Here is a 27,241-nt window from a genome sequence, read left to right as displayed (position 1 = left end):
TACGTCACTGGAATGTGAAAGACGAGACAAATCTCAAAACAATGGACCTTTGACACAAGCAAAATGCTATTGATGGCACGCAGCGGGACTTCCTGCTCAGTGTGTTAGCAACAGAAAACGCACTTGGTAGTAAATATAATAAGACATTATTGTTTATTTACCAGACACAATGATCATGTAAAAAGAAGTCAACTGAATGAGATACACAGAGTCACAGTGCTGATGCTAAAGAAGGTGAACATAAATTAGGAGTTCCATCAATGGTACATGACTATTTCTATACATAATGCAATGTAGTAGATTTATCAGAGCATTCAGGTCTGACCTCATGGCATTTTAACATACATACAAGCCTTCGGCTTGTCTGCTGCAAATATGTAGAGCAAAAAAAAAAGAAACAATGAATTAAAGTTTCTGTCCCTTTGAAATATGCTTTGAAGTCGTTCCACTAAATTTTCAAACGTCCCTTCTCATTCCGGCTATCAGTCACATACATTCTTGCTTCTCGGCGAGAGCAAAGCCATCGAAACCATCACCAGATAACCTTCCACAGACACAGACTGGCCAGGTCATGCTTCATAAAAACTAATTTCTTCAAACACTCGTCAGTTAAACTTTTGTTCTTCGCAGAAACAATACTGCCTCAGTAGCTCCTCCCAAAGGTGGCTGTGATTGCTCCCTCCCTCATTTAGAGGTTAGAGAAAGAAAAACCATCTGAAGGAGTTTGATTATCACACATCAGGAAATGGAGAAAAACTTTTTCTTTTTCTTTTTTTTTTAGTATTGGACCTCTTCGGCTTTTCTACATATAAATGTAGTAATTTGTGTGTTTGAACAGTTTTTAACAACATTTTTTTTTTTACAAAAAAAATGAATTCCATTCAAACTTCAAACCTCATCATTTTAAAGGTCCCATGTTGTTGAAAATTCTTTTAACTTTGTTTTCAAACAATGACATGTCTCATCATCCTTTATGTTGTTTGCTGTTTAAAAAAAAAAAAAAAAAAGAAATGCATGCAACAACACAATTTCAAGAATTCCTCTTTTTAGATGTCAGGAAGGAAGGTGCAAAAAAAAACCATCGGTTTTAGCAGGAAGCTGAATCCCAGCATTTTAACTGGAGGCTGTAAACAGAGGGCTAGCGATATAATTTTCTGCAGGCAGGCCTGTGGAGTTTTTCAGATAATTTATCATTTAAGACTGGAGTCTCGGATATAAATAAAAGTCTGAAACAGGGCCAATAGGGACCTTTAGGGTATAAATAATCATACAGCCTTCAGCCACTCTCGCATTAATCTTCCACCCTTTCAGCAAATATTTCAGACTTGGAGGAAAAACTGAACCTTTTTTTTTTTGTTTAGCTGTGTTAAATAAATCCTACTCTTAGCATCCAGAGGCAGAAACAGCGCTGCTGAAACGTTGGTCTCTCTCTCTACACAGGGATATTTGACAAACACTAACGGTCCTGCACACAACACAATCACTAATACAAACTCTCGCTAGCAGTTCACATCGTTTGAATACTAAGGAAAAAAAAAAGCGCCACTCTCTGCCTGCCTCAGCTCCCTGCGTGTGGGCGCTGTCCCTTTAAGCCAACCGTGAGCAAAACTGGAGGAACGGGCGGCTGCGCCGAAGGTGTGTCAAAGAGGGGGACTCTCATCTCTCTGCGATAATGAGCCTCTCACAGATTCCTGGAGGGGTGAAAGGTGTGGATGAAACGGAAGAGGATGTGAATTTGTGAGTGGCGTTCATTTAGGGCAAGAGGACTCGGAGGAAGAAGTGTGATTTACAGGGCCGAGGCGCTGAGCTCTCGGGCAGCGTAATTAACACTGGCCACACCCATGTTTTTTTTTTTTCTTTACAAAAGAAAAGGAAAGAATATACAAAGCCAGAGCCAAACTTTTTCCACCCCACCCCCATCACCAGTCAACCGACAGGTTGTCGACACATATCTGCCTGCTAAAACTACACACAGTATTCAACAACGGCTTTGTTTGGGTCTTGACTTCATATATACACCGCTGCTGCATCCTTCCCTCAGCTGAGGGAAGGATGCAGCCTCTTCGACTGTTTCCAGGGGGGAAAAACATTCACAGTATTTTACAACATAAAAACGTTTGGGTTTTTCTTACAGTTTGACATAAATATGTTTAGATTTTCCTGCTGTATCCCTTCATGATGAACACCTTTCACAGAAGTGCAGCGGCCCTTTTGCTTTCTCCCTGACCACGGATGCCGCCCTGGTGTTAGCGCGTTGGAAGATGAGGCCGCAGCCAACAGCCGCTTGGCATTTAGCCGCGCCGCCGTGAAACTGGAACCGAGGGGAAGCGACCAGCCTCGGTCACGATGCCTCTCTGTGGCGCAATAATAACAAACAAGCTTCAACATAACAGTTCAGCTCATTAAACTGCTAATAGTTACACGTACACTATCATCACAATAATAACAATATGTCACTTTATAACCTATTGCTCTATAAGCTCAAGAGGGTTTGAGTGGAGTTAACTTTGGATGAAGGCAGCCAGCTGTTCCGCTTTCCCCAGTCTTGGCGCTTAGCTAGGCTAAGCTAAGCTGAGCTACGTTAACCGGTCACTGTTGCTGCAGTTTAATTTTTTTACCAGACGATCACAACGACGATTTCAACATTGTCCTGAAAGAAACTCATCTGGTCTTTAGCGTTTCAACGCCGCGTCAGTGGCTAGACTGGATTTCTTTGTCTTCCCTGTTTTGTTTGAGTAGAGTTCAGTAGCATTTGTTAGTGCAACTGTTACGATAAGGCACTGTTACTACTAGTGTCTGCCACCGTCAGAAGTCAGGCCTTTTCTTTTCTTTTCTTTTTCTCCTTTTTTCCCACACGCGCAGGAACTCTGGAAAAGCGTCCCCTGCACACAGCGAATCAAACGACGGCTCACGCTAAATCCTCGATTATATCAAAATGGAAGGACTTGGCAGAGATGCATTTTTGTTTGTGTTTTGTTTTTGTTTTTGTTTTTTTGGAGATACAGCGCTGGATGCAGCAATATGAGAGTAGAAGGTAGATCTTGAGTTGCCTGGGAGGAGCCTTCAGTGTTCTTGCACGGGTTTCATCATACAGCTGTTATGTCTGTCCAGCCTTCCCATGGTTTGCATAGGGCATGTAATGTGCACAGAACAGAAATCTGAAGTTTTACACACGTCCGGAGAATCACTTGCAAGGAGTATATATAGGTACGTATATAAACTGGCCTCTCACGATAAATGTCAATATGCAATTTTAAATAAAGAACAAAAAGGTATTACTGACAGTCGGAGAGTAAGTAGCCTGCCGCTAACCTGCACGGACGCCCCACCCTACACACACACACGCACACACTCACGTGCACAACGAGCGTTTTTTTTTATCATCCTTTATCATCATTTCTCCTTCTTCTTCTCCCTGCAGGTTTCTCCTCCCCGTGTGTCTTTATCATGCAGTGTTGAGAGGAGAAGCTGCTGACTGGTCCTTCGGTCATCCTCCCCTCGGTGTCAGTCAACCCTGCAACCCAGCCCTGCAGCCGCTGGTGCACAGAGCGCAAGGAGAGGGAGTCGCTGCTGCGGAACGTAAGCGGCCAAAAGGGGGGACCGAGTCACCCGTGCAGTCGATGTGTCATTTTCCTGATCTGGCAGGGAGGCTGAGAGAGGCGGGGGAGGGGGGGTCTGCGCCCCGTCCTCATGCAGCTAATGGGTCTTGTCCTTGGCGATGGATGCTTCCGCGTCGGTCTCCGGGGAGGCCAGGGGCGGGGCCTTGGTCGCAGTGGGGGGCTCCTCTTTGGGGGAGGGGCGCTTGTCGGCGATGCCGGGCTTGTCCTCGTCGGGCGTGTGCTCGTTGGGTATGAGGGGGGCCGAGGTTTTCTGCAGGCAAGAGGTTTGCAGAGCGTGAATGCATGCGGATGGAAGGATTAGTAGTAAAAACAAAAACAAAAATATATATATTTTTTTTAAAGTAGTTACAGGTAAGAAAGTGGTAAATACGTCAGTTCAGAATGAACAAAAAGGACAAGTCTGGCTACTCTTAGTAAGCGAGGAATCAGTTCAAAGCCTGCTGTTCCAGTCGGCTGCCGCTTTAAAGCTGCTCTGACTCTGCTTTATGTCCTATCTCTGCACTTTGATACGCTCAGCGAATCCTCAGACTACTAGCCTGAAGATATACTGCGAGTCTAGAGGCCAACTGTATTTCAAACCCTGGAAAAAGAGGATTCCAAGGCCGGATCAGTGGTGGAAGTTCGAGTTAGTGGAGACATTTGAAGGTCTCATATTATCATGTAGTCCAGAGAAGCAGCCTTGCACAATTAACTTATGGGGGGGGGGGGGGGGACACACACTTAGCCCACTGTTTACAGCCAGGGTTTTAGCTTCCTATTAAAGTTGATGTTTTGTTTGACTTCAACATGTTTGGAAGCAGAAAAAAAGGAAAGCAAGCGCAAGTTGGATGCAGAGGGTGCAATGGACCATGCTGGGAGAGTTGACACAGCGTCTGTTGTGACATCACAAAGGGCACTTACTGTAAATTCTAAGTAAGCAACAGTAGTAAAGAATGGAAGTTTTGATCCATGAGATCACTGGCAGTCTAGAGGAACATGTTTAGGGTCGAAGACATTGTTTACATGATTTTTTTTTTCCCATAATCTGGGATTTTGGGAGTTGTGAGCCGGTGCAGACAGAACCTTTCTGCATTCTTACCGTAGTTTGTGGCGCAGGGTCAGTGGTGAGGCCGGGAACAACAGGTGTTGTAGGACCAGGCAGTTCGTCGCGCGTCACTCCTCTTCTGTCCAGGACGCTGCACAGCAACACAAAGCACTTCACTGGCTGCATCATGTCTTCATATTTATAAAGGGTAAACATGGTGAAATCTGTCACATGAACTGATCCTGCACTTTAATAAAACGTTACCTTGGGTATGTCGGCCCGCAGAGCACCTCGCAGCAGTTTTTGACGATGTTCTTGTGGCTGTACGGGTTCTGGAGTCTGTTCTTCCCCGACCAGGAACCTTTAATCTGGTCAAAACCAAAAAGGCAACAACTGAACCTCCAAGATCACAAATCAAAATCAAAACTACGCCCTGCCTTGGCTACCAACTCTCTCAGTTCTCTTTTTCCTGAGCTTATTTGAAAGCGTGGTTCCATTCTTAGATGTCGCTCCCAGGGGCCTCCCTGTGACCTAAAAAGGATTTTGTCGGGAATTCAATGATTCCTGGTTTAATGGAAATTAAGCTGCAGCGAGTGAGAACGACACACCACATCGACCCAGTAGGAACACTTCAATAATTCATGGCAAAACCTTAAACTTCCAACAAAGCATTCCCCTGGAGATGAATCCAAATCCTCTGCACTGCATGATATATAAAGTCCCAGCCATGTGCATTATTTAGCAGTTAACAAACATAGAACCCAAGCTGCAGGTTTTGCCCTGTAAAAAAAAAAATCATGTCGCTTTCTTACAGACAACATATTTGGACCCTGCAGTGGGTGCTTTCACTTCTTGATTATGCTTTTAGTGAGGGAAAACCTCTTTATGCACACATATCATTTCTGGCTGCATGATAATGAGAAAACTGGCAACTGCATTAACTTGTGTTGTCTGGCACTTTGATTATTTTTCCCCAAAGATGTCATTTCCCTTTTTCAGACCTCGTCTCCTGCAGTTACCTGCCCCCTCACACCTGGAGCTGATTGTCACTGGCCGGCCTCTCTCTCCAGCTCTGACCAGGAGGCTGATTGGCAACCTGGCAATTGGAACACCTGTGGCCGTTTAGCAACCAAGAGGAAGGATAAAAGCCTGGCACGGCAAACTGCAGAGCCGCTGGGTTGGTGTCTTTTCGGTCTTTTGGGCTCATTATTATTGAGATCAATTTGGTTCAAGGTTTGAGTTAACTTTCAAGAAATTGGAAAGTAAAAGTAAAACTCAGCTAGTAGATTTTAAAACTGTTAAGCGCACTAGAGCTGACATCCTTCATCATTATTGTTTTGGGTTTTTTTTTTTATCACTCTTCAAATTAGATACTTAGTTGGTGGTCCCAATTGGCCATCTGTTTTCATGATAGTTTTTCCTCCCCACTTTATTTATTAAGCTAAACTTAAAAAAAAAAAAAAAAAATTTTATTATTAAAAATCATTCAAATCTGATCAATTATTATGTCACTTCTTGCCGTTAAAGCAAGCTGGGTCGTAGCAAATTAGGAAACTTTTTTTTTCTGAACTAAACTTGATCATGTAGTCAAACGATAGCTAACCAAAATGGGGTACATTGGTTTGCTAGAGAGCCAGCAGCTTCCTGAACTCAGAGAGTCAACCGACCGCGGCTACTCGGCAGTGGATGTAGGTCAACCGTCGACCCAAAATGCACCTCAGTGGCGCTGCAGCTGTTACATTCAAGAGTGTGAGTTTGTACGCGTGGGTGATGCAGTTCGTCTACCCCCACTCACTCAAGGTGCCTCCTCCAGCTTGCCCTTAATTCCACCACTCCTACCCTCCTCCTCCTCCTCTTCCTCACGCTCCCTTCTCCACTTTGCCTCAGCCGCATTTCTGGCAGCGAGCCCGACCGCTGCAGGTATCGACGCATCTATTATTAGGTCAATCACTGATACTGAAGGCTGGCTGGGACTGTCAGATGCACGGTGAGGTTCACGTTCACCACTGACTTAAAATACAAAGACAAAACATGGGGGGAATGAGGCCAGCCATCCCGCAGGAAGTAAAAAAAAAAGGGGGGAATTATAAATTAATCATTACAACAAAGTAGGAGGGCACTCTCTTGCCTCTCAGCACTCTAGAATCTCCCACCGCCGCCATCGCTGCTGACGTTGCTCGGCTTTGCTTTGCAGCCTCTGCAGCCAGATTTGGACCAACAACGCTAAATGTAAAGTACACAGCCTTAAACAGCAGTGCGCACAGACTGACGGTAAATTAGCCCCTCTGTGGATTCATCCACCTGCATTCGCCACTCATCATCTACCCCAGATCAGCCTCGGTGCATGCGTGGGTGTGTGTGACTGAATAATGACTCAAAGGTAATGAGATCATACAATTAGTGGCGTTTCTATTTTTTTTGTTTTTTTAATTGACCTTGCAAGGTTCATCTAAATTCTACATCAGCATCTTAGCCAAGAAAACGGTGAATCAAATCAGCTCTTGTCACTATTATTTATAAGCAACGGCGCCTCTGCGCATAATCGTTTTTAGATCCCGACTCTGTTGCCTGGGTGAGAAAATAGGAGTCCAACTGTGTCAAAAGCCGCAGACTGAGCAGACGAAATTCAGCTCGAAAAAACTGGTCTCGTTTTCTCTGAGGAGAGGAGCCAAGAGCGAAAAGAGGAGAATATTTTTTCTGACACTTTTTAGCTTTTGGTTAAGATCTTGTTTCCATAGTATTCATAGTTCATGTTTTTTTTTTCCTCCTCGAGGTCACAACGCTGGCTGCGTTTGATTTAATTTACAATGTTGCAGCCTCTCTGAACAAGTAACGGTTTGACAGACCCGTGTTGTATTTGCAGGGCAAGGAAATGTTGTTGTCAAGGCAACTGCTGTGCTGTTTACAGCTTCGTGCTGCATTTTCATCTTCCCAGGCAGTCAGGCCACCTTATTACGGCAATACAATCTAATCGTACAACTATCCGTCTCCATTCCGTGCCAAATGGCTGCATTTATTCAATCTTGAAAACAAATTATATGTAAAAGCACAACAAATCCTGCTCGTCACCGAGCAGGGGCTGTGTATTGATTCCCCTTTTTTTTTATGTGCCGTTTATCCAAATGACAGGACTGTGTTCCGTGATATTTACAGTGAAAATAGTGAGTGATTTTATTTTCACCATTATTCAGGCTGGCATTTTCTTGTTGGGGCCAAAATTACAGTATCAGTATTTCAGTAACATTTCTCTTACACTGACAAATTGTAGACTTCATTAAGACCTGGTAATCACCAAGTCATTAGGCTTTATTAGTCCTGACAATATATTGGTTGCACTTACATCTTCATTGGTGGTCTGGTTGAGAGAGATCAGGTAGGTGTGGAAGCCGGTCAGTCCCACCACGGACCAAAGGGTGAAGAAGCACACCAGCATTTCCAGCACAGTGAAGCAGAGTTAAGAACACAAGCGACAGATGTCCACCCCCCACCCCACCCCCCCTCACACACAGTCACTTATTAAGCAGGTGGACAGCAGGTGGCTGTACGATTCTACATCAGTTACGCAACACGAGTGAAGCCTGTGGCGATCGGCAAAGTCAAACGAAATGTGGAAAAAGAACAAAGAATCTGATCAGGCTTCAAATCACTTTATCGTTTTAACGGTGTGACTAATGACAGAGCAGATTGAATCAAATTCCGCCGCTGTCACTTGTAGTTTGATTTCCAAGAAAGGCTAAAAACAGACGAGCCAATTAATCTGTAAAAACACATTCAAAAACGTGACAGGCTGCCAGTTATGGATGCCAAGCTATTTTTAGAAAGGTCCAGGGAACAGTTAAGTCTGGGGGCGTCCGTCTGGAACAGCGTCTTGATGTTTTTTAATTTACTATTCTTGGAAATACGACAGAAAATAGCACAGACAGAAGCTCAGGGTCTTTTATTTCCTCCCCTGGTATACAGCGTTGTCACAGCATGAAAGGATATGTTCCAGGTGTTTCCTTCAAAGTGTTCAGGAGGCCGCGATCGACTGAACCTGCCAGCAGAGCAAGAGGGAGAAAGTTATTAATATTCTCTCCACAGGAAAGGCACGGTTGTAAAACTTTACCCCAGTGCTGGGAAAACAAGCCCGGAGCTAATTATCCTAACATCTTTCCCTGCATCGTATTCTCTTGTTGTGTGTTTAGTTATTACAGCCAGGAAGCGGAGGGTGTGTTCCGGCACTTCTGGCAAAATCTCCTTTAAGTCACAGAAATTTTCTTTTGCCTATTTTGCTCATAGTGATAAAGAGTGTAGAGTGGTGCATAGAAAACACCAAACACTAAAATTCCTCCTCATTGTGAATACAGGGGAAGACTGTGGTCGCACAGTTGAGTATGTGAATGCAAATAAACATGGTACGTCTTCAAGCTGCCCAAGTGGTGTCACCCAAGAGCCAAAAAAGACTTTTTGTAGTCTAGTCGCAGTCAAAAACGGCAAAGTGACTTTGGTGTTTTTAGCTCAGACACCCAGAGTGGCTGCATCAGCAGCTGTCATTTTGGGTTCATTCTTGAGCAGATGGCAAGTTAATTGAGATGCAACCACAGCTTGCCTTTCCACAAGCAGTTTGAAGACATTTTCTGCTTCACTGACATGTATCAATGAGTAAACACGGTTGCTTAGGTGTCCATTGTACAGGTGACGGACAGGAATCTTTCCCTCTGTGAAACCCCGCGGCCTCCGTTGGAAGGTGTGAGCCCCGATATGGGCGAGGTTTCAATATCGGGCGAAGGGTTAGCCTGTGTTTGCTCCTCAGCCGAGACACGTGACCGGCGGCATACTCACGCATGGCCACGTGCACGATGTCGAAGGTGAAGATGTAGATGGTGAGCAGGGAGAGGGACATGGTGAACAGGTAGAAGTATCGGTAGTTCCGCTTGCCCACGCAGTTCCCCACCCAGGGGCAGTGGTGGTCGAAGCGATCTGTGGACGGAGGGAAGGGGGAAAGTTTCCCATTTCAATATGGAAACTATGTGGAAACTGGACCTCTGCCACATGCAAATAGGTTTGGACTTTTAGTCAAACGATAAGGTGTTTGAGAGAATGTAAAAACAGAGCGGGGAGACACGTGGCTGCAGTAAATGAGTCGTCGCGTGTCTGCAGCGTTTATGCCGAGCGTGTTTGTTCGCTCTCCGCCTCAGAGGCATCGACCCGTCATCGTTATTCAAATCTCTGTGAGGCTGCACGCTCTATTTGGGGATCAAACATAGAAATCGTGCGACACAGGGTTGATAAAATTCTGAAAATCCACTGAAATTAAAAATAGCATTCCAGCGAGGGTCTTGCTCTCAGTTAGCTGCCATCTTGCGCCGCCATTTTTCTAAGGAGGCCTGGTGTGGACAATCCAGCCCACCTGACAGCACGTTTCGTATTTAGGGTGACTGCTCGCAGCCTCAAATAAACCAACAAAGAAGAAAAAAAAAGTGTTTCCATGACACTCTTACGAAATACCTCTATATCGATAGGTCTGAAAAAGCACCTCATGAGAGCATAAGAACCTTTTAGCGATATTTTAGATGTTTTTCGAAGTTTAGCTGTTTCCATTACCAGTTTTTATTGCAATATTATTAGGTTTTGCGCAATTCTAGGGGTAACGGAAACGCAGCTGTCAAGCTCAGGAGAGGGAGGGTGAGCAAAACAGCGCTGTAATCTAAAATGCAACCACTTGGCTTCGCTTTTTCCCAGTATTACACACTTGAACTTTGAATAACATGAGTTTTGGGCGTGTCCGTTTTTTTCTACAGTTACAATTTTGAGGGATGAACACACACAGATGTGTTCATATCTGTCACGCTAGCCTGCCATTTTCCCCACTGTGTGACAATCCCAAGCTCAAAGCTAATTTCTAGCGCTGAGGCTGAGCAGGAGGAAGTTCTACTCACCGACGCAGTTGTCGCAGATGCTGCAGTGAGACGCCCGCGGCGGCCGGAAGATTTTGCAGGTGTAGCAGTACTTCAGCTTGACGATCTGGTTGTTGATCTGCACGTTGCGGATCCGAGGCGGCGGCCGTTGGCCCGCCGGCACGTTCCCATTGGCCGCCTCTGCAGAAAACAAGCAGGATCAGCGGGCAGTAACGCTCGATTTGCTGCCTTGTTACAAAAATAATACTCAAATTTGTCCCTGCTTGAGAACAAAATAGCACAGAGAGTTGAAAAACGGACGCTCATTTTACAAGTCTCAAAGCTTGGCATCAAACACACTGAAGTGTACAACAACATCGCATCAGGGCGGTGAGTAATGTGACATTCAGCGCGAAGGCCGAGAGTACAAGAAAACATCTATACAGGCCCGACCTTGAGGGCGTCACTGGCTCGATGGCGTATTGATGGCCCTGCTGGATTTATGTGTAATTACAGCCGCGCTGTTCATATCACTTCATAAGCCGCGCCATCATGTAGCTCCGTCCCAGCAGGAAGCAGCCTTTTATGATTGGCTTCTAACTCACAGATGAAGGCGTGTCTCCCTTAACACACTGTTCTGGGCGCGGCGGATCCTAATTATGTTGCCGCTGTTTGCAATCGGTCACCAAGGACAGGGCAGGGGGCCCTCTTCCATTGTCGCCACACAAATCAAGTAGGAACCAACGGAAGCTGACACGCATGTTTAAACAGTTATGGGATAAATGAAACCTACAGAAAAGAGGAGTTTGAGTCAGTTCATCATTTTCTGCGCTGTGTTTGGAGACGAGCGATCACATAGATAGAACGATCGATAGAACAATAGATAGGTAGATCGTTAGATAGAATGATAGATAGATAGATAGTTCGATAGATCGATAGATCGATAGATAGATAGATAGATAGATAGATAGATAGATAGAATATTAAGGCAGTCCTCCAACAGCACAAAACACTCAGCAATCTACAGGACGTCATATTAGCGTCTGTAGGTTGAAAACCTTGCCAGGATAAATAAATGAGTCATGGCTCATTGGGAGTGATGCGACACTCCAATGGGTGAAATTATATATTCCACCAGGAAGTCCGTCCCGGCCATTAGCCTTTTCTCTGGGGACGGGATACTAACAGGCTTACAGAGACATCATCAGTAAACCTGTTGTAGCCTCAGCATTGAAATAGATTTTTTATAAAACAATCATAAATGCCACCTCCGCCTGCCTCTATCTGCTCTCACACACCTACACTCTGCCGGTCACGTACCACAAATCCTGTGGTGTAATAGCTGCGATCCATACTGTACATGCAGGTCGGCTGTTGTTTGCTTGTCAACATGAAATCCACATAATCTGATTGTGATGCTGCAAATAATCCATCTGAAATTATATTAGATTTTGTGTGAAGTGAGCCGATTCACGATGTAATTGAATTTTTTTTTTCCTTTTATTTAATTACATTTCAATTATTTTTTTTTTCTAGATTAGTCTAAATACCAAAAGTAGATCATAAGAAAACAGAAAGAAATCAGATGTGCCTTTTAAAGCAAACCCTGCCGTGCGAACCAGAGGGGCCACTGCCCGTCTGGGTCCTCAGAGTCACTCGGCTACTGTACGCCTTTGTCATCCAGCGATATGACTCACTGCCATGATGACAAAAGCGTGAGCTGCCAAGCGAGCTCGTCCTCAGAGGGCCGAGCAGCTGCGATCTGTCTCCACCCTCTCGCACAGGCAACAAGCGGTGGGCGTCGACCAGCCCGAGAGGCAAAGATGCGGAGACGGTGCAGTGGGAAAATATTCCAGAGAGACTTTTTTTTCTCTCTCAGGCCGGAGAGTTAAATATATTTGAATATATAAAACACCCAGTGCGATGCTCAGCCAGGGTGGTTTGTCGTCACCGTCCAACAGGAGAAATAAGGCAAATAAGGCAGGCGCTGTACTGTGTATTTGCACATTCACATTCCGACAGAAAGCACCAGATCATGGGAAACCAGCAGAGCTGAGTCGGTGCACCTCACTGCTCTGCTGGCTCACATCACACTGAGGTGTTTATCTTTAGCTCACTTCAAAGTCAGATCACCGGCTGACACTGTTTCTACAAATGATGAAAAAGTGGAAAACAAACCATCCATAAACAACCAGTGAATAGCATTTGTATAATTGTCTTGAATTAACATTGATATATGCGTGACTATGATAATGACAGCGGGCAAATCTTGTTGTTTTCAGGGGTAAAAAAAAAAAAAAAAATGTCTCCGATTCCTCATTCAAAAGGTGCAGTGGCTCACCGATTTCCATCTCGATGAAGGCGGCCTCCTCGGGCAGGGCCCGCGGCAGCACCCCGGGGTCACTGAAGCTGGTCCTCAGCAACATGGCGGTGACGAAGAGGAAGAGGACGGCAGCAAACACTGGGATGGCAGGAGAGAGGTGGACAGCCAGGTAGGGGCATCTGGAAAAGAGCAACAAAACAGAAAACAGTGGATTGAGAAAAGGGATGAGGTCAAGTTTCCAAAGGCCAGGAGGAGGAAAAACACGCTGGTGCTTAACGACATGTTTTGTCTGCAGCTCAGCGACGGCGAAGCGAAGTAGAACATTTTTTTGTCCTGCTCGATTCCACGAGGCAATTTGTAGGGATTGCGTAATTACAGGTTCCTGTGAATAAATGGTGGGAAATTATAAAGAATTATGTTTTTACCACAGCCCCGTATTATTATTATTGGAGGATGGAGAATATTTGACCTTGGACTCCAGAGAAGCAGTTTGTTCCACATTGTGTTTCAGTAACTTTTCTGAAATTAGGATAACAAGATAATTCCTCAAGTTGCTTCTTACTAAACTGCAAGTTTTGTTCCAGATTTCTGCCTCAAGGTTCTTTCTTAAGATTATCGGCTGTGTTTCTTCACTTTGAAGTCAACCCTTTTACAACAAAAACTAAAAGCAGGGGAGACGTGATAGCTAGCCTTAAAGACCGCAGCCATAAATGACGCTCTGAGCTGAAACATTTTCTGTCGTACACCAAAACTGAGAAGGATCGCAACAGGACACAAAACGGAAAAACACAAGGTGTGAGGGATGCCTGCTGCCCGGAGCGTGGAGGACTCACGGCTGTAAACAAACAGCGCTAGTGTCCCTGCAGCCTTCAGGAGGGGACGAGACGCAAAGTCAAGGCCGTCTGTACGAATCATTCAGTTTCTGTTTTGGCCTTTGCACGGGTTGATTTTGAGATTCGTTCCGCACCGCTTGAAGGTACCAAGAGGATTACTGTGCGCTTTTATCTGCAGGCAGGACACGAAGGAAATGTCGGGGTTATCCTTCTTCTTAAGAAGACTCGGGTTCCAGCAGCTGCGCAGATGAGAATCACGTCACAATCAGCGATATCATTCCAAGCGTTGCATCACGACTGGCTCTGAGCAAAGTCTATCCCTGACTGCCAGTGCGCCCAGATCAGAGCCAGCGGGCCTCTTCCAATCAAGGAGCCCCGCTGCTTTGGTGCGATAACAGATGTGAGCCGCAGTGCAAACTGCTGCAAAGGAAGAACAGCAGCAGCAACAAAGGTTTCCTTCTGCATTAATACGTAAACTGCGCGTCCCCTCTGGGATTACATATTCATTATGCAGGATTCACGGCGCACTTGATGACCGCCGACTTCAGAAGGAGACAGAAATCATCGAAAAAATTGCCATGGACAGCGAGCCAGCAGGGAGAGAGAGAGAGAGAAGGTCATCTTTAGGAATGGCCGCACACTGGTGAAGACACAACATGGAAGCCACACACAAACAATAACAGGAAAGGTGCACTTCCTGCGAGACCCTAACGGAGAGACGACCCTTGACGGAGCAGCGGGTTTCCTTCTATAGATAGACGTCGGGCTGCGTCGTATGAACAAAGAACGAGGGAAACAGCTGAACATCATCGGAACAGCAGGTGGAAAGAAAAACACTACATGCACATAGAGCTGCTGACACAGGCAGGCAGCGCACTGCCACTTGAAAACAACCGTAAACTACTCAACCTCTCCTCATGCTTCTGTCTTTAGGGGGCGCCACAGTGTAAAAAGACCTTGGGGCCCTCCTGCACCATCAGCTTCTTGAACTGATCTTAACCTGTTGCATAAGCACTGTCTCATAATTCTATGGATATTGCAGCTACAGATCATTTCCATGCATCATTTCTGAACTGTTGTTTTTTTTACATTACTCTTTTCCGTGCACCTCAGGGAATTTGTTTTTACTGCACACTTTGATACATTGACAGTTGAGGTATTTTGTCTGCATGAAGCAAACACGCGGCATATTGCCGGGCGACATAACATATCGCTGAAATTGTGCTATTTCCCTTTGTGAACAGCGAATTACATATTTTTGGACATGGCCGTCAAAACATTTGTACTGATGAGTGAGCGCGACAAGAAAACCTAATTCTTGCACTAATATCGTTTTATGTTTTGTTTCGTATCGTTTTGTGGTGTGTTTTTTTTTTTTTTTTTTACAGAAAAACACTCAATAGTTTCACATAATTCTGTCAACGTCTTCTCAGTTGCATTAATCGTTAAATGGAAATATCTTTGTTATGCAGGTTGATAAAAACTGATTAGATTGGCAGTCCTGATCAAGATTCGACACGTCACCCATTATCAAACGTACGCCCGCACACACACACACACACACACACACACACACACACACACACACACACACACACAACACACACACACACACACACACACACAGCGTCACGTGGCTGAGAGCAAAGTCTGCCTGTTCAGTCACGGTGTTGCAAGTGAAGGTCGGAAGTCAGCATAACTGAGCAGCGCCACGACAGCAACACACCTGCAACACCTGCACGACCGGTCTGAGCGGTTCTTCTGCAAAGCCCTTTGTTCCCCCCCCCCTCTCTCTTCTTTTCTTGCACTAATGGAAACTAAAGGCAAAGAGCAAATCAATAGAAACTTCCACCGGACCCGGGCCCTCTGAAGTGGGCCCAGCCCATTTGTCGGGGGGGCAGAGACGGCGGCGAGCAGCGGCGAGCAGCGGCTGGATTCCGACTCACAGGAGTCGGCCGCCCGTCGATGAGGCCTAATTCCCGTAATGATGACTGCTGGGTAGTGGAGGAGCACTCTATCAGCGCTTCCCATCAGGGCCGCGGTGTCCTTCCTGGATGTGGCCACTTCATCGTCCTGCTGCCGGGGAGCAGAGCGCTGCTGGCACCGTGACAGTGTTTATTCATCAGTCATCGCAGAGACAAAAAAAAAAAAAAAAAAAAATGGAGACAAATTTAGATGCGGTGTCCGTAGGGAGAAAATGTTTTCGTCAGTGGGGCGATCAATCAGAATCACCGCCTTCACTTCCTGCTTCATTTATGACTTCAATACTGGACCTGAGCTATGACTATAAAGACAACCATAATAAATATGTTGCTTTAAAGAGCTGTGACTTAAGTTGACGGGGGAGTCTACGCCGCAGCTATAACGTTTGGTTATTACCTCAATGTATTATTCGTCTTAATCTGTCATCAGTGTTATAGGACGTCAGTATGACACACAGCCGGTCAAAATCTTTGCAACGGCACACTTCACCCTCGTCGTTGACATTTTGCTCATCGAGAGTGGATGATTCCAGCTGGGTAATTGACAGAAAAGGCAAACACTAATGCAAAATTCTATTTCGCACCAGAGTGGCCTGACATTCAGCAGTAGTTTGTGTTCGGCAAAAATAAAAAAATAAAAATAAAAAATCATGTTGCTCATGTGCGTCTGTAAAGGTCAAGGTTGTTTTTCATACACTGGGTGGCCTTTTATGGTTCTATCAATCTTTAATTATCAAACTGTTGCCACAGAATAAACAAGGTATGACTGTAAGGGCAGCAACATCACTATTGCTAATAACACCGTACACAACAGTTTTTTCTGAAGAAGAATCTGAGAGGTTCCTCAGTCCGTCATGTGAAGGAATACAAACATTATCAACAATGTAAGCATGATCCTGGAGCCAGTTCTTCTTTAAACTATTAGCGTTACAACCGCGGGCCAAGTTGATGACCAGCTGACCCCTGGAAAAAACTTGCCAAACCATTTGTGAGACACTATGTTCGCTGTGAACCTATAAGATCTTCACTGTTCTGGTCTGGAAAAAACGCAGCGGTGCTTTACGTACGACTGTAAAATAACAAGAGGCAAACCAGCAGGACATTAACTGCAACCAGTTGGAATAAATCAACGTTATATAAACGAGGGGTAAACAACCTGCATTAGGCCCCACAGGATTTGCCCTCTTGACTGTGCATTGCATGTGGAACCTTTAAACGGGGTTATTAAATTAAAACCACATCAACTTGGCCACAAATGAAAACCTCCCACACAGGGAGCGATAAGTCACCGTGTCGTGTCACGGTGAATCGGCACAGTTTACCTTTGTGGAGCGTTTCTAAGCCATTCCCTTAATACTTTAAATCTGTGAGCTGCTGCAGACATGCACAAATCACACTATAAATGAATTATGCACTTACAGTGCAGGCAGAGGCGCAGCAGGCCTCGGAAACAGCCCCTCCATCCAATAAACATCTGCCCGCCGTGTCTGCCTGTTTCTAGGGCACGCTGGGAGAGAGAGAGAGAAAAAAAAAAAAAAAAATAGAGCGCACAACTTGTGTGTCCCAGCTCTCAGCTCTCCGCAAACCACTGCAGAACCAAATGTGGGTAGCGGCAACCTTGGCCATTACCTCCGCGATGAGTCATGCCTCTCCACTTCACGCCTATCACACATCGCGAAAGTATCTGTGCCAAACGTCGAATTACCTTGTTGCATGAAAGCACGCGTTATTTCACAGCACTCAATGCTATTCTGAACAAACTCGTAAAATCCTTTTTGGGCCTGTCTGGAGGAATAGATCTGACCACCATAGACTCTAAAGCGCCTTCTGCAGGCGCGATGCTTCGCAGCCCGTCGCTGGCCAAAGCACACGACTCCTAGAAACTGCTCCACAACAACAGGGCCGCCTGCTGCAACTCCTTATCCACATTTTTGACGATATTAAATATTTGTTGCAAGCCCGCAGGCCTGTTGACTTTGTAACACCACTGTATCGCTCAGATTCCGACCTGGAATGTCCCTGCTTCACCTTGAAAAACCATTTTGAACCATGTGACGATGGCAGAAAGCGAATGCTGCTAGCTGCCCATCGTCACATTTAATATGAAATCACAATTTAATATAATAACACCCTAATATCATAATTTTTCCGACTCAAATTTAATTTGTATTCTAATTTCTGGCTCTGGCTTCTGACTTGTGTTAAAGCACGATGAGCGAACCAATTCAAAGCCTGAAGCTCTTAGTTAAATGTCTGCTCAACAGATGTTGTCCCATCACTTTTCAATTTTTTTAAGAGCCATCCTCATTTCAAATGTTTTCTATTCTATATGTGACATGAAGCCAAGAGATTACAAAAGTCGTTCAGAAACTTGCCTCCTAAAAATAAAATTCCAACCCTGTCCAGACTGGCGGTGCCAAGCTCGGACTGACCTCCACCTCCAGCTGTATAACAAACAAAAATTTCCCTTCAAACTCTTGTTCCAAGTAAATTCACTGGAGGCGACGGTGAAGCCCAGGCGAGTGCAGCGCAACACTTTATCCAGTTTTCAATCAAACCTCCCCTAGTTACGCAACACTTAAGCGCCATGTGAGTGGAAGGAGACACGGCGGCCACAGTCTGAAACGCGGCCCTCTCTCCGGGATTACAGTAAAGGACGACAGATGTCGCATGACATAATATTCACTAAGTGAAATTCAAGCAAATGACGGCGCATCTACCAGTCGGCGACAATCTAATGGCACAGCGGTAACTTTTACAGCAGGGGGAGCAATGTGGGCAAACACCCCCGCGGACGCAGGCAGGGAAGCAGGATGTGGAAATCCTTGGAGCGAGCAGAGGGAGAAAAGCTTCCAGATAAGGAGGCCTGTGGAACTCTTTGCAAACGGAGCGTACGCATGCTCTGAGTGGCCCATAAATCATGTTACTGCTCATTTAGCCCAGGCCTGGCGGTCACTCTCTAAACTGGCGCCGCGTGGACACAAGGGTGGGGTCAGTCAAGCTGTCGGTAACCAGAGCCCCCGACTGCGGCTGCTTCACTCAGAAAGACCGGAGCCCTGCACGTCGACGCGATGCATCTCGACTCAGAGAGCGAAACACACAGGCGGGTCTGGTTGTGTGCACATATGCCTCTCTGGCCACGTATAGCTCAGCATCCCCGGTGGAGGGACAGATGGCGCGCAGTCCTCTTACTGCAGAGTCAACGAGGGTGAAAGCAAGAAAAATGGCTGAAAATCAATCGCGTTCCAAGAGGAAATGCATTATTGAATAAATAACATAAAACGGGCCGGGCCATCAGCAGCTTGTTTGTTTCGCCTGCTTTCTCGTCCAGTTTTCCAATTTCTTATTGCTTATTTTTCCCACCTTTGATGTTTGCAATTTGGTACAAATTACAGCTAAAGTGAGGTTTTCGATGTGCAGCATGCTGCAGACTGGAAACATAAAGAGCAAAACCACTTGATAGTTTGGTCGATTGGTCAGCACAGAAACTCAGTTGCAGATTTATAGAAAATGCATTTTTTTTGGCAATTCTTGGCCACAATCAATGAAGATGTCCAGCACATCAAAACTATGATGATAAAATAATGTTAATCCTCAGATGGGTCAAATCAATGTGTCCTCAGCGAGAATAAATGGCAAACATCCACTTCCTGTTGACATGGAGGATGCCTAAAAAGGGGGGAAATGGATTGTCAAACAACTTCTGTGTGTGTGCGTGTGCGTGCGTGCGTGCGTGTGTGTGTGTGTGTGTGTGTGTGTGTGGCAGACAGTGCGAAGCCCACGGTCAACACAGATCCTGCTGTTTCCTTCTAAAACAAACGTTGAACGCAGAGCGCGCTCACAACTCCTCCAGCGCGACGCGCTTGAAAATGCACAATTTACATCAGCAGAAACAACAGTTTCCTCATCATGGTTGTTGTAGCTGTTTTCTCTTGTTACTCTTTGCTTGGCCTACTTCTTCATATTTACTTTTATCACTGACTGCCTGCCAGCGCTGGTTGTGAGATTATTGCTGTGGTAAAACGGATGAAAGGAGATGAGAAGGAGAACTGAGACCGCTCGCTCAGAGATGAGGCCATATTTATAACAACGCCGTCGATAACAATGCGGGGTTTTTCCTCGCCCTCGATGAATTCAGCACCCTTTTGTGTATTTCTATAAGCTCAGACAACACAATTCTTTCATCAGTGTACAAGCTTGAACACTTAACAATATTCTTTCAGCCAGGATTTTCCTTACAGCGCATTTAACTTGTTTGTTTTACAGCAGAAACAGACTCTTTGCAAAATACAATGTTCCCCAACGATTACATTTAAACTAAGCTGCACTTTTAAAGGCCAACAGGAAACAAAAGCAATGGAATTATCATTTACACTGGAGTGGGAAGGCAGCAGTAAAGCCTGGGCGACGGAAAACATAGACCACAGTGTTTTCAAGGGCCTTTTCAATTTCAAGGACTCGAAAAAACTATGGTAATATGTACATTTTACATGCTATAACCTCAGGTCGTGTGTGTGTGTGTGTGTGTGTGTGTGTGTGTGTGTCTGTGTGTCTGTGCATTCTATTGCTTCTTCTTTCTTCTTCATCTATTGAGACTACTACATCTATCGATATTTAGAGCTAGCACGCTGATGCCATTGTGCCACTCCCTTCATGTCTCCAATATGTTTGTTGAGGGTTGAAGTTGAAGTTGAAGTTGAAGTTTCCTCAATTTCTCGTACGTTTTATGCGTGCAAATTGTGTACGTGGCACGCCTGCCAACTGCCCAGGAAATCACTTCACTGTATTCATGCAGTGAAAATATTACCTTCACTTCAAATAAGGAAGCTTTTTCCAGGTCACCTTTTTTTCTGCTCTGTTTGTATAATGTGTTATTGTGCAAGTGCACGGTCAAAATGAGCAGAGCAGAGAATTAAACCTATCAGCCGTGTGGAAGACCGCAATTAGTCTATCAGGGATTTCAAACAGACACGTATCAGCGCGCCACGTAATTGTAATTGGCAGGTGGAAAACCTCCCCCGTGCTCCCCATTTGCCATTTGCCATGTTCATATCCATGAAACCACCACACCAACCCCCCCGCCCAACCCGCCCCACCCCCCCTGGGGCTTGATTAAACTCCAATCTAAGACGAGCACAGTATGCAGGGTAAAAAAAAAAAAAGAAAGAAGAAGAAGAAGAAGAAGAGAACCTCTCCAGCTATTAGCCTCCGCCTTTGAAACTGGGATGTTCGCTGTGAGCAGTATCATATCTCCTCTCTCTGCTCTGGGCCAGACAACAGCCCCCTCTGTCCAGTCTACAAGGGAAGCAGGAGGCCATTAAAGTGCTCGGCAATGAGAAGGGGAGGGGAAAGTGGGAAGCAGCAGCTTCTCTTCCTTGCTACAGTCCATATCTATTTTGCCTGGTGGCTGCATACACGCCCACAGTCAGGAGAGGTTACTGTGTTGCAGAGCACCATTTTGTGCTAAATCATTGCGGCTGACAAAACAAGAAAAACAGACGAAGGGCAAGGCAGACAAGAGAGCACGCGCCTCAGCACGGAGGAACAGACCCGCGTTCAAACTAGTGTCGTCGCTCACGTCCGAAACAACCCGGGCAGTTTTGGGCCGACACGCTGTGTTTTGCTGCGCTAATGAGTCCGCCGGGTTGTCGGGGTGCAGTGGGTCGCTGCAGACCTGCTGAGACGACAGAAACGGACCCTGTAACCAGAGGAAAAGCTGGACGGCAGCGGGGTTATTAAATATTCAACACCGGAGCAAGCGATCAATCATAAACCTTCTCTCCGGCAGAGGCCAAATTCTGGGCAACAAAGCATGGATCCACCCTATGGAAATAAGTTATTAAGGCCAACGGGCTGTCAAAAGTTAACACACACACACACACACACACACAATAAGGGGATGCAGGTTGCAGGTGCAACAGCAGTTCACATGACAATAATGCTTGTAAGAATTTAATCATTGCATAAAAATACCTCTAGTTTGTCATTTCCGATGTGTCACGCCAATTTGGTTTGATTTTGAGGTTTTTACGATTGGCCTTCATCCACACACGTGAGAGTCCTTTCAATATAAACTGGAACGTGTAATAGATGTTGCTATGCATGGATTTGAAAATGTACACGTCAGATTCGGTATCATTATAGCGTCGTTTCATTAACAAAAGTTCCCCTGCTGCTTATTCTGACGAGGTTTGGATTGTTATTAGAAATACTGTCAAGCACTGCGTGGATATTCAAAACAAACACATGATATGCTTTTGTTAACTAATAAAAAATATATATATATATTTTATGGGAATGTAGATATCTTAAACGAAACACCTGCTAGTGGATGAATCAACTCATTTCAACTTTGAAAAGCAGGGTGTCGCCTTTTAAACCTATACCTAAAACATGCTCACAAATGTTGGGAAATGGAGATAGAACAAAAAGTGATAAGTGATTTGTTGGAGCCCGGAGGGAAGAGGAGCCTTACTCGAAAGCGAAGAAGAGAGCGCAGGTGCCGACGATGAGGAAGAGGGTGAGGTAGAAGACTCCCTTCTGCCGGGCCATCATCACCCGTCCGTCGCAGCAGAACGTGTTCTTGCCGGGCAGCTTCTCCCATTTTCGCACCTTTCGCGTGATCATCACCGCCGACATGTTGCCCCCTCGTCAGTCCCACTCTGGATTAATGCTAATGTGACAAATGGAGCGAAGATTCCTTGTTTGAAACGAGCGATCAGTCAGTGCGGCGCACACTCCTCTGGCTCTGGCGAGGAAGAAACGAGCTGCTCTCTGGCGATGTGAAATATTTCTGACCGCGGTGCATTATTTGCTTTTTTTCCTTTTCCTCTCGCTGTCACATAGCGCTCGCTTCCTAATCCTTGGTTTCCCGTCTTTCCTGCCGCATGTCATTCCCACACAGCTGCTCAGGCTCAATCTCCACCGCGCCGTCGTCCGCTCACCATCGGACACCGAAATCACAACAAATTCATCCAGATGTTGGCCATCGTAGGACAGCCGGACCCGTCCGGCCCGGTTCGTTGCATCCGGAGGTTGGACCTTGACCGATTGACATTCATATCATCTCGGCATATCAGGGATCCTGGTGCGGGCGAGGAGGATGCTCCGTGTGCGCACAACTGCGGTCGCGTCTGTGTGGTCACTGATAATAAATAAAAATGTATGGTTTTATATTTTTGAAAATTAAAAAAAAAAAAAAAAAAATCTAATAAATTGCAAATCCGGTAAAATACGGCAATGTTGCCTGGGACGTACACAGCCGTGAGATGTGCTATTTTCCCCCCGCAGGATAGCAACTCCCTGTTTTAGTCAATGGCAGCAGGAAACACGCCTAGATTGAAACGTCTGATCTTAAAGGGGCAGAGCAGGTAGGAGGAAGAGGAACAAAGGACTCATATGAACGTCCTATCGTATTAATGCGCATACTCATCCACTATTGCTCAGGGGCGAGGCTGCCAGCAGGTGTACCAGTTCATAAATTAAATGATTATAAACCTCAGATGCTTTGATTCCATCTGGAGCATGTGCTTCAATTAAAAAAGCTAAAGTATATAATGCAGAGGCCTTTAGTGTAAATCGGGGAATGTGAGATACTGTATGTTTAATGTGCCTATAAAAACTGCATTCTCAGAGATGTACCTATTATTCTGCTATTTATTGTCTTTATACTACTGAATCTCCTCCACTGCCTCTGATACAATGCTATGCATGAAGAAGTTGTTTTAAACGAGATATTGTTTTTTGTTTTTCTATTCACGTGTTTATGAAAATCAATACAAAAATTGAAAAGGGAAAACATGGTGGAGCACTACACTGTCACCTCAGTGCAGGTGTGATGCCAACTAGGGATATTTCAATGGAGAGTTTATATCCCTGTCTGAGTTTTCTCTCCAGGTACTCGATGCACAAAAACATGCACATTCGGCAAATGCAAATTCTTAAATTTACCTAGGTGGTACCAGTGGTATCAGAGACAGAGAAAGGAATGGACCTTTGGAAAATTGTGCAAAGAAAAAAAAAAAGAAAAAGAGGACATTCTTAAAAGAGCAGGACTGTCCTTTGCAACAGCACAGGTATAAAGTCATTTGGTTACAAATATTTAGAAACATGCTGACATTTTCATGAATATGGTCAGAGAGAATAATTACTGTACTAAATTCAAATACAAGTGGTTTATTACTTTTTGGTTTGGACTCACTGTGTCACCTGGAATCAATTGAAATAATGCCCCGGAAATGTTAATTATTTCAGGACAAAAACACATCAAAACAGGTTGTCTCTGGTTGTTTTTGTTTATGTACTGCATGTAGAGGAAACTTGTACTTGTAATTTGTTGAAAGATGGCTCCACCTGGCGGTCATGGCAAAGAACATCTTTGCTTTTTGCTTCATGGATTGATGTTTATGATTTACACGTATTTTACATGGATTTACGTGATATTTTAACACGTGGAATAAATGCATTTCAAATCACGTAATGTCGAGTAATCCCATTGTTTAGTCATTTTATTTTCAACGTCGTTGTACTGCCAACATATGGTCAAACAAGGAATTGAGAAGTAGCTGGTGGCCGCAGAGCGAATTATGTCGTTCGAATATAAATAAATTCACCGCATTCATAAACAAGTCATTGAATCTGTCCTAGTGCCCAAAATTTAGTATTAGCTCTAAGATGGTCTAGGTTAAAAGTGAATAAAGTTTTCTATTTTGAATGATCCGTCCTGGATTATGTTCCGACTAGGAACTACAGCCATTGAATTTAGTGCCCAGCCCATATTTTAAGTACCGTGTTGCGCGATTTAAATTTACGTCGTCTGACTGCACGAAAATACATCAGCTGTGGTTTTGTTTTTATGTTCGTAAATGGACGATGTGCCTTGCCTTCGCGTGTCTAAATGCCACGCACAGTATTTCAGGTAACGCTTTTGAGTAGTGCGTTAAAACCCAAGTTAAACTGGCTAATAGTTAGCAATTGTATCATGGACAGTCGGCGTCTATGCATTGCTGCACATTTATAGATATGTTTTGTTTTTCTCAAACAAAATTATATATTTACGTACTTCATTTAATTTTTGTTGTCATGTCTTACAGGAGATTTCTTCAGTCTAAAGGGTTTCTTGACACAAGTTTGTGTCTGTATAAAGATTCGGATGAGACAATCTATTTGCCGCTTTTAAAAGCTTCCCTTTCTGAAGTTGATCTTCAGTCTCTAAAAACAAGCGCAGCCTCAGACTCCGTTTGTGACATAGTGTTGAGTCAGGTGGGTATGACTTGGTTTTCCCTTAATGCAGTTTTATGTATAAAGTTGAATTCGTTTATATTTCAACTTACCATGTCTAATTAATTAATAAATAGGGTGCATGAGTTAGCACCTACTCTGTAGCTATTGCTAGCTAATCTATGTTCTGTTTCAGTTTCCTCTGCAGCTGATGAAGGAGAGGGGGCGAACCCATACGAATAAACTTGAGAAAATCCTCCAGGAGCTGTTGGAAAGCCATGGTGAAGGATGGACGGAGGAGCTGAGAGCTGACCTCCCTCGCAGCTTCCAGAGGCATGGAGACCTCGTCCTCCTGGGAGAGAATTGTTTTACCCTCCCACTTTGGAAGAAATGTGGTACTCTCTTAAAGTTCTTTAAACTCACTCTTAAACGTGTCTTTTGCTGCAGGCATACGGTTGGATGATCATTTGTTGGTTTTTGGTGTGTTACTCTTTCAGGTCTTCAGCACTTATGGGATGCAGTTGCCAAAGGACTTGGTGCAAAGCGTCTGGCCATCATGAGTCGAATATCCTGCGATGGATTTAGGTCTCCAAGGGTGACGATGCTACTCGGAGAGCATAGCTGGGTCAAACACGTCGACAATGGGATTAGGTACTTCTGAACCAAATTTTTGTTAAATTTAAGCCTTGTCCCAAGCACAGAAGTAACACATTCCAAAAGGTTGGATCCTAAAGTAATGATAATGTTGCTGCTACTAAGGGTTTCATTTTGTATCGTTAGTGTCATCAGTAATCCTCTAATCCTGTAGCCTCCTATATAAACTGGATTTAGTATGGCTTCAGTCTTGCCAGCATCAATCCTGTACAACGCTAAGCAGGCATAAAGCATAAATGGTCAAAATTGATCTCGCTGTCTATTGTTGTTGTTTTTGTTCTAGTTATGAGTTTGACGTCACCAAATGCATGTTCTCATTTGGAAACATAACAGAGAAGCTCCGGGTTGCTAGATTTGACTGCAGAGGAGAGACAGTGGTGGATTTGTATGCAGGTGTGGACACTTTTTATATAGTTGTATTCATTATTCGTTATTGTTTAATCACTGGTAAAGTACTTATGTAATAATATGACATCTGAATATCTAACTGTGTCTTTATCAGGCATTGGATATTTCACTCTTCCATATCTGGTGCACGCACAAGCCGGTCATGTTCATGCTTGTGAGTGGAATCCCGCTGCAGTTGAGGCTTTGAAAAAAAACTTGCGGTCAAACGGTGTTTCTGACCGTTGCTCCGTTCACCAAGGAGACAACCGACAAGTATGTCTGCAGTCTTAATCTGTCCATGTGACATAAAATGTTTGATGTTTTATAATATCTTTCCTCTGTGAGTTTGATTGTGAGGATACAATGACTGTGTGATGTTCTGAAAGAGAATCTCTTCTTAAAAAGATGCAAGATGCATACACAGTTATTGTAAAATCCAGTCAAATCAGAAGTTAATGTTACAAGATTTTAAACAAAGTTTAATAACATTGATTTTGCTTCCCCTTCCCAGCTCCAGCTGTGTGACTTTGCCGACCATGTGAACTTGGGTCTCATACCGAGCTCAGAGGAGGGCTGGCTTACGGCCTGTCGAATGCTGAGGAGGAAAACTGGAGGGGTTTTGCACATTCATCAGAACATCACCTCTCCTCTTCCTGTCACGACAGCTGGCCCAGCACACAACAGTGATACACAGAGAGTTTCCAGGAGGTCCGCTGACGGAGAGGTGTGGCAGGCCTGGGCTGAGGACGCAGCAAGGCGGATTTCCTGTCTTTTGCTGGAAGTGACTTGTGCCCATTGGAGGACGAATATTCAGCATATTGAACATGTCAAGTCATATGCACCTCATGTTCATCATATTGTCCTGGACCTGGAATGCAGACCATCCTGTGGTGATGAGACAAACGCAGACAGAATCTGTTGAGTTACTTTTTTTTTTTTGTGCAGAATTTTTCTTAAGTGCAAAATTCAGGATGTGACCCCCTAGCCTGACCGTGAACTTTCCAGAAATGACAAAAGTTCATCCTTCACTTCTTTTGCTCACTTTACAACACGCAGTTGTGGACCTGTACTATGTCAAACCCAGTGCCAGTCAGATTTTTGTTGAACCCACTGCAACCATCTTGTTTTTTTCTCCAGAGAATCAGTTTTAGCTGTAAACAGAAAACAAAAATAACTTCTTTCAGCATTTACTATTACAGGAGGCTGTAAACAGAAAGCAGCAGATGAAAAATAAAGGTCTTTAAAGTGGGGTGGGATGTATGACTAAGAAGTTCCCAGTGTGAGCTATGGGTGCAGCTTCTGCAGTGTTTTTAGAAACATTAT

The 27,241-nt window shown here is 44.7% G+C and overlaps 2 protein-coding genes across 3 annotated transcripts in view; one reads left to right on the top strand and one right to left on the bottom strand.

Moving 5' to 3' along the window:
- Nucleotides 1–134: 134 nt before the first annotated feature.
- Nucleotides 135–22,952, bottom strand: zdhhc9 (zDHHC palmitoyltransferase 9). 2 transcript variants are annotated; one of them, XM_076046609.1, is made up of 9 exons: nt 22,134–22,952; nt 12,862–13,022; nt 10,563–10,721; nt 9,466–9,603; nt 8,631–8,677; nt 7,985–8,089; nt 4,909–5,012; nt 4,699–4,795; nt 135–3,870 (listed from the first exon to the last, which is right to left on the bottom strand). In XM_076046609.1, the coding sequence occupies exons 1-9, from the start codon at nt 22,295–22,297 to the stop codon at nt 3,697–3,699; spliced, it is 1,149 nt and encodes a 382-aa protein (XP_075902724.1). In that variant the 5' UTR covers nt 22,298–22,952; the 3' UTR covers nt 135–3,696. The 2 variants fall into 2 exon arrangements, with proteins under 2 accessions (XP_075902724.1, XP_075902725.1); XM_076046610.1 differs by lacking the exon at nt 22,134–22,952 and adding an exon at nt 15,623–15,778.
- A 1,458-nt stretch (nt 22,953–24,410) lies between these two features.
- The window catches only part of tyw2 (tRNA wybutosine-synthesizing protein 2), a 3,358-nt gene continuing 527 nt past the window's right edge, over nt 24,411–27,241 (top strand). Inside the window, exons 1-7 of the mRNA XM_076046607.1 lie at nt 24,411–24,575; nt 24,751–24,919; nt 25,074–25,272; nt 25,375–25,528; nt 25,815–25,924; nt 26,034–26,191; nt 26,430–27,241. The exon at nt 26,430–27,241 is cut by the window's right edge and continues 527 nt beyond it. Coding sequence (XP_075902722.1) covers nt 24,523–24,575; nt 24,751–24,919; nt 25,074–25,272; nt 25,375–25,528; nt 25,815–25,924; nt 26,034–26,191; nt 26,430–26,840 — 1,254 coding nt within the window. The 5' untranslated portion in view covers nt 24,411–24,522 and the 3' untranslated portion in view covers nt 26,841–27,241. The remainder of the gene's footprint in view (nt 24,576–24,750; nt 24,920–25,073; nt 25,273–25,374; nt 25,529–25,814; nt 25,925–26,033; nt 26,192–26,429) is intronic.

The sequence above is a fragment of the Nelusetta ayraudi genome, unplaced genomic scaffold, assembly GCF_046127955.1.
Source record: "Nelusetta ayraudi isolate G7.1 ecotype Tasmania unplaced genomic scaffold, CSIRO-AGI_Nayr_v1 ptg000090l, whole genome shotgun sequence".
NCBI lineage: Eukaryota > Metazoa > Chordata > Actinopteri > Tetraodontiformes > Monacanthidae > Nelusetta > Nelusetta ayraudi.
The sequence above is the reverse complement of the archived record's forward strand: the minus strand, read 5'-3'. Positions and strand labels throughout refer to the sequence as shown.

What these genes read in the sequence shown, in the direction of transcription:
- zdhhc9 (XM_076046609.1), bottom strand. Translation starts at nt 22,297, where the DNA reads ATGTCGGCGGTGATGATCACGCGAAAGGTGCGAAAATGGGAGAAGCTG. An exon ending in CATCGTGCACGTGGCCATGC is followed by an intron (nt 8,678 to 9,465) that starts GTGAGTATGCCG and finishes CTCTGCTGGCAG; the next exon opens with GTTCAGTCGATCGCGGCCTC. An exon ending in TGCGGGCCGACATACCCAAG is followed by an intron (nt 4,796 to 4,908) that starts GTAACGTTTTAT and finishes GTTGCTGTGCAG; the next exon opens with CGTCCTGGACAGAAGAGGAG.